Source organism: Rhinoraja longicauda, chromosome 6 (genome assembly GCF_053455715.1).
Source record: "Rhinoraja longicauda isolate Sanriku21f chromosome 6, sRhiLon1.1, whole genome shotgun sequence".
Taxonomy (NCBI): Eukaryota; Metazoa; Chordata; class Chondrichthyes; order Rajiformes; family Arhynchobatidae; genus Rhinoraja; species Rhinoraja longicauda.
Window position 1 is genome coordinate 22,491,246 of NC_135958.1, and position 9,568 is coordinate 22,500,813.

The 9,568-nt window shown below is 53.4% G+C and overlaps 1 protein-coding gene across 1 annotated transcript; it reads right to left on the reverse strand.

Annotated features, from left to right (window-relative positions):
- Nucleotides 1-1,693: 1,693 nt before the first annotated feature.
- LOC144594830 (CKLF-like MARVEL transmembrane domain-containing protein 3) lies at nucleotides 1,694-8,931 on the reverse strand. The gene is made up of 5 exons (XM_078401734.1): nucleotides 8,814-8,931; nucleotides 5,467-5,622; nucleotides 4,216-4,308; nucleotides 3,364-3,487; nucleotides 1,694-2,335 (listed from the first exon to the last, which is right to left on the reverse strand). Exons 1-5 carry the CDS (start codon nucleotides 8,928-8,930, stop codon nucleotides 2,298-2,300), a joined length of 528 nt encoding a protein of 175 aa, XP_078257860.1. The 5' UTR covers nucleotide 8,931; the 3' UTR covers nucleotides 1,694-2,297.
- Between the last annotated feature and the right edge of the window lie 637 nt (nucleotides 8,932-9,568).

The following is a 9,568-nucleotide window of genomic DNA, read 5'->3' on the forward strand; positions in this document are numbered from 1 at the left end:
TTTGGGTCAGTTACTTCAGCATTTGTGTCTATCATTTGTTCCATGCACTTTTAAAATAGAGGAAGCTATTTTAGTTCCCACTTTGTGTTTTGCTGAGGCAGGACGCGGCTTCGTTGCATGCCCACAAACCCCTGACTAAAACCACTTCCTTCCTCAATCCTCCAGTGCCACCACCAGTGTGAAGAGCAGCACTGTGCGGGTAGCTGTAGCTTCCAGCAGGGCAAGCAGCTTCCACTTTCCATGTTACCAAATCACAGACACTGTGGGGTCAGCACTGCTGGTGGCAAGGCAGGGTCCTGAGGGGGGAGTGCAGCAAACGTGTGGGGAAGCGTATACACCTGGGGCAGAGGGAGCACGGACTGGTACTGAGGGAATGCCGCACTGTGGGAGGGGTGGTGAGGGAGTGCCGCACTGTGGGAGGAGCAGTACTGAGGGAGTGATGCACTGTGTGGGGTGGTGAGGGTGCCACACTGTGGGTGGGGTGGTGAGGGAGTGCCACACTGTGGAGGGGTGGTGAGGGAGTGCCGCACTGTGGGAGGAGCAGTACTGAGGGAGTGATGCACTGTGTGGGGTGGTGAGGGTGCCACACTGGGTGGGGTGGTGAGGGTGTGCCACACTGTGGGTGGGGTGGTGAGGAAGTGCTGCACTGTGGGTGGGGTGGAGAGGGAGTGCTGCACTGTGGGTGGGGTGGTGAGGAAGTGCTGCACTGTGGGTGGGGTGGTGAGGGTGCCACACTGTGGGTGGGGTGGTGAGGGTGTGCCACACTGTGGGTGGGGTGGTGAGGAAGTGCTGCACTGTGGGTGGGGTGGTGAGGGAGTGCTGCACTGTGGGTGGGGTGGTGAGGGTGCCACACTGTGGGTGGGGTGGTGAGGGAGTGCCACACTGTGGGTGGGGTGGTGAGGGAGTGCCACACTGTGGGTGGGGTGGTGAGGGAGCGCCATACTGTGGGAAGATTGGTGGTGGAGCACCATACTGTTAGAGGGAAAACAGGCCCGTGCTGAACAAGATGCCCAATCCAAGCTAGTCCCATTTGTCTGTGTTTGGCCCATATCCCTCTCAACCTTTCCTACCCACGTACCTGTTGCGATGTCTTTTAAGCTTTGTTATTGAACCTGCCTCCCACTTTCTCCGGAACGTACTCCATGACTGCAGGTAGTCATCGGACCCAGTTATGAACTCAGTGTGCTGTCAGATCCTTGACTCAGTCTGACACTAGCAGATACGGCAGAGCTGCAGCAACTGCTTGGGTGGCTGACAACCCTACAGTATGAACATTGAATACTCCACTTTTACGTCACTAACCTACAAACACCCCCCTCCCCCCTGTATCCACCTATCACTCGCCATGTCTTGTCCTGCCCCCTTCTCTCTTCCAGCTTTCTCCTGCCCTGGGTAGAGAAAGGTCGTCCGTCCATTCCCTCCACAGATAGACAATAGACAATAGACAATAGACAATAGGTGCAGGAGGAGGCCAATCGGCCCTTCGAGCCAGCACCGCCATTCAATGTGATCATGGCTGATCATTCCCAATCAGTACCCTGTTCCTGCCTTTTCCCCATACCCCCTGACTCCGCTATCCTTAAGAACTCTATCCAGCTCTCTCTTGAATGCATTCAGAGAATTGGCCTCCACTGCCTTCTGAGGCAGAGAATTCCACAGATTCACAACTCTCTGACTGAAAAAGTTTTTCCTCATCTCCGTTCTAAATGGCGTACCCCTTATTCTTAAACTGTGGCCCCTTGTTCTGGACTCCCCCAACATTGGGAACATGTTTCCTGCCTCTAATGTGTCCAACCCCTTAATAATCTTATATGTTTAGATAAGATCCCCTCTCATCCTTCTAAATTCCAGTGTATACAACCCTAGTCGCTCCAGTCTAGATGCTACCTGACCCGCTGAGTTCCTCCAACACTTAATGTTTTGAACAAATTAATTTTATTGAATAATTTGCCTGTGGTTTCACCAATGCAGAGGAACACAGACCCCCCCCCCCCCCTGCCAGAAACGGGACAGGTTTGACCTGAACCTTCCTGTTTAATCAAGAGTGTATCTACTGCACGTCTCAAGCATGATGTGGTGGTGAGTTGGAGTTGTGAACGACAACACTAAACTGGCAGCAGAGGTGTAGTTGGGACCACACGGAGTGGGTGGGTGATTGACCTGCGTTATTGAACCTCCCACCCACCCTCGACTGTCCACAGGGAGGGGGCTGTGGGGGTGTCGTACACAGGTGAGGTCTGTTATAAACATGATGCTGGTCTCACTCGAGAGTCCCACCGTCCCGGCCGCTCACTCACTCACTCACTGTCGGAGTCTGAAGGCACCGCCTCTTCACCTGGGGACCAGAGACAGAACTCAACAGCTGGCGACAATCTCTGCTGCAAGCTGTGGGAGGGGCGGTACAGAGGGAACGCCGCACCATGGGAGGGGCGGTACAGAGGGAACGCCGCACCGTGGGAGGGGCGAGGGTGAGGGAGCGCCACACTGTGGGAGGGGCGGTACAGAGGGAGTGCCGCACTGTGTGGGGGGTGGGGGTGAGGGAACGCCGCACTGTGTGGGGGGTGGGGGTGAGGGAACGCCGCACTGTGAGAGGGGGGGGTGGGGGAGCGCCGCACTGTGGGAGGGGCGAGGGTGAGTGAATGCCGCACTGTGAGAGGGGGGGGTGGGGGAGCGCCGCACTGTGAGGGGGGGGGTGGGGGAGCGCCGCACTGTGGGAGGGGGGGTGGGGGTGAGGGAGCGCCGCACTGTGGGAGGGGCGAGGGTGAGTGAATGCCGCACTGTGAGAGGGGGGGGTGGGGGAGCGCCGCACTGTGAGAGGGGGGGGTGGGGGAGCGCCGCACTGTGAGAGGGGGGGGGTGGGGGAGCGCCGCACTGTGAGAGGGGGGGTGGGGGTGAGGGAGCGCCGCACTGTGAGAGGGGGGGTGGGGGTGAGGGAGCGCCGCACTGTGAGAGGGGGGGTGGGGGAGCGCCGCACTGTGAGAGAGGGGGTGGGGGTGAGGGAGCGCCGCACTGTGAGAGGGGGGGTGGGGGAGCGCCGCACTGTGAGGGGGGGGTGGGGGAGCGCCGCACTGTGAGAGGGGGGGTGGGGGAGCGCCGCACTGTGAGAGGGGCGAGGGTGAGGGAGCGGCGCACTGTGGGGTGGGGAGACCCTCAACACAGACAGCACCCGAGGTAAGGATCGAACCCGGGTGTGTGGCTCTACCCGCTGCACCACCGTGCAGGGCGATTTTTCCGTGTGGGCAGCTGGCTGCAGTGATTAATGGGCGCTCTTGTGATGCAGCTGAGAGTCTTTTGCAGGGGATATACAAATGCAGGCTGGTGCCTGGGGGGGGGGGGGGGGTGTGGGCCCAGGTGCCGCCATACCTGTGGACTTCCTGATGGTGGCCGTGTGGGTGGGCAGCTCCTGTGGGTTGATGAAGATCACCAGCTGGTTGAAGATGCCGTAGAAATCAAAGGCAAAGACAACAGTGGCCACGAACCCGAAGATCTGTGACGAGGGAGGAGTGAAGGGTGAGAGGTGGGTAAGGGAGGAGGGGAGAAGGAGGAAGAGGGAGGAGACAGGTGGGGAGGGGGAAAGAAGGGAGAGGGTGGGGGATGAGAGGGAAGTGGTGGTGGAGAGCAGAATGGGGAGGGGGAGGATTGGTGAAGAGGGGAGTGGGAGAGGCACAAGCGGGGGGGGGGGGGGGAGAGAGGAGGAAGGAGGAGAATAGGTGGTGGAGAGAGGATGGGCAAGTTAGGGGAGGAGCGGGGGCCACGGCTGACGCGGTGGGAGAGTGAGTGAGGGAGGAGGGAGAGTGAGGCTGGGGGGGAGGAGGGAGACTGAGGGTGGGAGAGTGAGGGGTGGGGTGCAGGAGAGGGAGAGTGAGGGGGCTGGGCGGGAGGAGGGAGAGTGGGGGGCAGGGAGGGAGGGAGGAGGGAGAGGGGTGGGGTGCAATAGAGGGAGAGTGAGGGGGCTTGGAGGGGGTGAGGGAGAGTGAGGGGGCGGGGAGGGAATAGGGAGAGTGGGAGGGTGGGGAGGGAGGGAGAGTTGGTGGGGCGGGGAGGGAGGGAGAGTTGGGGGGGCGGGGAGGGAGGGAGAGTTGGGGGGGCGGAGAGGGAGGGAGAGTTGGGGGGGCGGGGAGGGAGGGAGAGTTGGGGGGGCGGGGAGGGAGGGAGAGTGGGGGGGTGGGGGGAGAGTGACATGGATGGGTGGAACCAGGGAGTAATGCTACTCACACCCGCAGCCTTCGAGCCCGCGCCACTCTGTGTAACGGCGTAAATCGAGATCGCAAAGAAGATGATGGCGGCGGTGGTGCAGCGGAGGAAATCCTGCAGGGTTTGTGATCAAAATAAATTGCATTGGAAGAAACCACAGATTAGAGACTGCAGGCTGTTATAATACTGTAACTGGTATCATGCTGGATAATATCTACATGAGACCCCACTCAACCTGCTCCATGCTTCTCTTACATACACTCATCTCCCACCCCCCCCTCCAAATTCCCCATCTATCCCCCCTCTTTCCCCTCTCTGTTGCTTCCACCCATATCCCAACCTCCCTCATCCAGTTATACATCTCACTCCTCCTCCACCCCTTGTCTGGCTATTTACTACAATGAAGCCTAGGTTGCTGGATTACATTTAGGTTTATTACAGAGGCATAGCATCACACAGCACAGAAACACATCCTTCAGCTCAACTTGCCCATGTCGACCCAAATCTCCATCTACACTAGTCCCATTTGCCTGCATTTGGCCCGTATCCCTCTAAACCTCTCCTATCCAATTGTCTTTTAAATGTTGTTATACGACCTGCATCAACTACCTCATCTGACAGATCGTTCCATTCACCTACAACCCACTGTGTGAAAAGGTTGCCCCTCAAGTTCATATTAAATTTTGCCTCTGTGTCCTTAAACATACGCCCTCTTTTTTTAAAATTCCCATGTGCTCGGTAAAATGTTCTGTGCATTCACCCTATTTATTCCCTTCATTATTCTCACATGTATCAAGGTACAGCTTCGAGAACTTATGAACATGAACATTAAAATTTCCCCCGAGTGTCAAAGAGACAGTGAGGAGCCTTTTCTTGCTTGCTATCCAGTCAGCGGAAAGACTGTACATGATTACAATCAAGCTGTCCACAGTGTACAGGTAAAGGATAAAGGGAATAACGCTTAAAGTGCAATTAAAGGTTGGTTTCCAATGAGGGTCTCCAATGAGGTAGATGGGAGGTCAGGACTGCTCTCTAGCTGTTGATGGGATGGTTCCGTTGCCTGACAACTGCTGGGAAGAAAGAAACTGACCCTGAATCTGGAGCTGTGCGTTTACAGTTCCGTAGCTCTTGTTTGATGGGAGAAGGGAGAAGAGGGAATGACTGGGGTGAAACTCACATTTGAATATGCTAGTGTCCTTGCTGAAGCAGATGCCCAGCGCTCTGTGAGGGAGCAGGGTTGGGGAGGTACCAACGATGAAGGGAGTTACTTACGATGAGAGGGCAGTGAAAGCCCCGAAAGCGCTCGACAAAGTTGGTCACGTAGAGGTAGTATGCGGTCAGGGCGAGCAGGAACTCGATGAGCGGCGCGGTGAAGAGGAAGACCACGGACGATGCCAGGTAGCAGATGAAGATGATAAAGGACAACACCTGGAGTGGGGAGGAGGTGCGTGTCAACATTACCTTGTCACAGCGGGGCTGCCTCACCATCCCCAGGCAAGTCACCCCCCCCCGCCCTTACACACATCTCTACCCCCTCCCCCCACCCACTCTACCCCTGCACCCTTCAACACCTCAAGCAGACCCTCGCCACCTATGGAATGGTCACAGGATACTTTGGCGATACGGCCGGAAACAGGCCCTTCGGCCCAGCGATCATCCCATACACTAACACCATCCTACACATGGGACAATTTACAATTTTACCAAAAAACTGCAAACCCACACACCTTTCAAGTATGGCTTTAGATTGTGGGAGGAAACTGGAGCACCCAGCAAAAACCCACGGGGAGAATATACACACTCCGTATGGACAAGCATCTGTATTTAGGATCGAACCCGGTCTCTGGCATTGTAAGGCAGCAACTCTACCGCTGCACCACCATGCCTTATTGCTCTAGCTGCAGATCTTTTGTCAATAGGAACAGTTTCTACTTTGCTCATGACTTACAACATCTCTATCTCCCCCCACCCTCTCTGGTCTCACCAATAGTTCCAACCACACGTCTCTGGGGCCAAATCAGGAAACAGTCTCTGCAATCTCTTCCGGTCGATGACATCCTTCCTCAGGTGCAAAGTCACAGTGTCTTCCAGCACGGAAACAAGCCCTTTGGCCCAACTCATCCATGCCAACCAAGATACCTCATCTAAACTAGTCCATTTGCCTATGTTTGGCCCATATCCTTTTAAACATATACTTAAACCTTAAGTATCTCTGTATTGTGTAAGGGTGATGTGAGTTATAAAGTCAAGCATTTCAAATCATGTGTACAAAATCATGAGAGGAATAGATTGTGTAAATGCACAGTCTCTTGCCCAGAGTTGAGGAATTGAGGACATGGGTTTAAGAGGGGGGAAGGATTTCATAGGAACCTGAGCGGTAAACTTTTCACACAAAGGGTGGTGGGTGTGTGGCATGTGCTGCCAGACTAGGTAGTTTGTGGCAGTTACTATTGCAACGTTTAAGAAACATTTAGACAGGTACATGGAGAGGATACGTTTAGGGGGATATGGGCCAAACGGAGGCAGATGGGACTAGTGTAGATGGGGAATGTTGGCCGGTGTGGGCAAGTTGGGACAAAGGCCCTGTTTCCACACTGGATAACTCTATGACTCTAAATGCCTTTTAGCAGTAAATGACAGGTCCCTAAGAAGCACTGATGTAGAGAAGGAACCGGGGATGCAAGTTTATAGCTCGCATAAAGCAGCAATACAAGTGTTTGGGTGGCACGGTGGTGCATTGGTAGAGTTGCCACCTTATAGCGCCAGAGACCTGGGTTCAATCTTGACTGTGGGTGCTGTGTGTACAGAGTCTGTAGATTCTCCCTGTCTTCTTATCGAGTCCACATCACAAGATTAGAAATTGTCCAGTCAGAGCTGAACACACTTCTCGGCATTTGCAGACAATTGCGTCTTGTGCCTCTTGTGGTGGAAAGTTTGGTGGAAACAGGGCCGCGGCGTGATGCTCTTTCCTTGACCCCATTCTCCATGTGACCGCGTGGGTTTTCTCCGGGTGCTCCGGTTTTCTCCCACACTCCAACAACGTGCAGGTTTGTAGGTTAATGGCCTTTGGTGAAGATTGTAAATTGTTCCTGGTGTGTAGGATAGTGCTACTGTATGGGATGATCGTTGGTCAGCCAGCACGGACTCAGTGGGTTGAAGGGTCTGTTTCCGCACTGGACCTCTAAACTAAACTAAACTATTCCATGCAATTCTGGGTGCCCCATTACAGGAAGGATATGGAGAATTTGGAGAGGGTGCCAAAATGATTTATCTGCATGCTTCCTGGATTACACAATATTAGCTTTAAGGAGATGTGGGACAACTTGAATTGTTTTGTCTGGAGCGTTGGAGGCTGAGGGGAGAACTGATAGAAGTTTATAAAATGATGAGCGGGACAGGTAGTCCCCACCTCTCGCTTCCTGCTTCCTCCCACTGCTCCATTGGTCTGACGAAGGGTCGCATCCCCTCCACTGATGCTGCCCTAACCCGCAGAGTTCCTCCAGAACTTTCCATTCTTCTCGAGATTCCAGCACCTGCAGTTCCTTGAGTCTCCTGGCATGTGATAGGTAGATACAGTTGGGGAGGGGTGGGGAGTTTGGCAGATGGGTGGGTGTGTCCAGGGGTAGAGGCATAAGGAACTGCAGATGCTGGAATCTTGAGTAAAAAATGAAGTGCTGGAGGCACTCAATACAATACAATACAATACAATACAATATATCTTTATTGTCATTGTACCCAGGGGTACAACGAGATTGGGAATGCGCCTCCCATACGATGCAATGGGTCAGGCATCAGATGAGGTTAGGGGAGGTGCACGTGAACCTCTCTCTGTCTCACCTGAAAGGACTGCTGGGGTTCTCGGATTGAGCTGATGGAGGAGGTGTTTCTACCTGAAGAAGTGTTTCTACCTGAAACGTCACCAATTCCTTTTCTCCAGAGATGCTGCCTGACCTGCTGAGTTACTCCAGCTCTTTGTGTCTAATGCCGAGAAGGTATAAGGACAGGTGTTACATCTCCTGTGGTTGCAGGGGAAAAGTACCTGTGGAAGGGGTAGTTTAGGTGGGAAGGGATGAGTGAACCAAGGAGTTGTGGAGGGAGCGGTGAAAAGGAGACAAAAAGGTGTCAGATAAGGAAAGGAGGAGTGAAATGTAAAGCTGGAGAGAGGGATGTGGGAGCAGTGTAGATCCGTGGACACAAGGGGGCTTGAGGAACGGAGTTCTGCAGGACTTCAAACTTGCATCTTGAAAATCACGCATAATTCTTGCAAGTTCTTACAACAGTCTGAGGAAGGGCCTCGACCCCAAACGTCGCCCATTCCTTCTCTCCAGAGATGCTGCCTGTCTCGCTGAGTTACTCCAGCATTTTGTGTCCATCTTCGGTGTAAACCCGCATATGCAGTGCCTCCCGACCTACACATGATTCTCACAAATTCCCCAATTGCTGTCAATACAAAAGCTTGCATCCCGTTGCCAAAACAAACAGGAACTCTACGATTAACAGATGGCTGTTTCTTTTGGCACCGTTTGAGCGAAGCTTTAGTTGTCATCGGCGCCGATGCTGCGAGCAGAACGAGGAGCGGCGGGAGAGGGGGGATTTGCCAGCGATTGTAGGACACTCACCACCTCTGCGGTCAACAGCAACCCCTTCCGAGAGGTCAAGAAACTTCTGTCCGCGATTAAAGCTCCAAGCCCCGGTCGGGACTGGGGACTGGGCTCCGGTGATTCACACTCGCTCATCTCCACACTGGTTCTGGGTGGATGAGTAGAGGGGGGGAGGGGGGGAGCAAAATAAGTTTAAATGATGGGGGGGGGGGGGGGGGGGAGAGGGTGAGCAAAATAAGTTTAAATGGGGAAGGGGGGGGGGGTAGAGAATTGGAGCACTTAAACAAATACAGGGGGACTTCAGCGGGAAACGGAAACAGTGTGCAGAGACTTGGGATGTCCAGTGTAAGGACTCGAAACAATGGAACTATGAGAGCAAAAATACCCAGCAAGCAGGAAATTGAAAAAAAAAACAAAGGGAGTTAATGTAATCAGCAACAGCTCTGCTTTGTTAAAATCCAATCACCCCTCAGCTCTGCTGAAATTAGTTTTTAAAACTTAGCAATTGTTACTTTGCAAATAATTTACAAGTTCTTTGCATTCGAACCTTTGCAAGCAATCGTGAAGTTGCAAACTTTTCAATTTTATAAAACGAGAAAAAAAGTTTGCAAAAACAATCAGCTGCAACCGTCCTCTCTTTTAAAAAAAAGCTTGTCGATAACTTTCAGTGTTTTTTGCAAAGTTCTTTTCTAAAAATAAACTGCATGGAAACTGATGCAAAAAGATATCTTTTGGGCAAGGAGTGTTGATGGTTTGTATTTCAAGCGCTCCTT

Excerpts from the sequence above, each read along its gene's own strand:
- LOC144594830 (XM_078401734.1), bottom strand. The coding sequence starts at position 8,930 with ATGAGCGAGTGTGAATCACCGGAGCCCAGTCCCCAGTCCCGACCGGGG. Across the intron at positions 5,623-8,813 it reads TGCTGTTGACCGCAGAGGTG|GTGTTGTCCTTTATCATCTT; the intron begins GTGAGTGTCCTA and ends TCCCCACTCCAG. Across the intron at positions 2,336-3,363 it reads CACCATCAGGAAGTCCACAG|GTGAAGAGGCGGTGCCTTCA; the intron begins GTATGGCGGCAC and ends TCTGGTCCCCAG.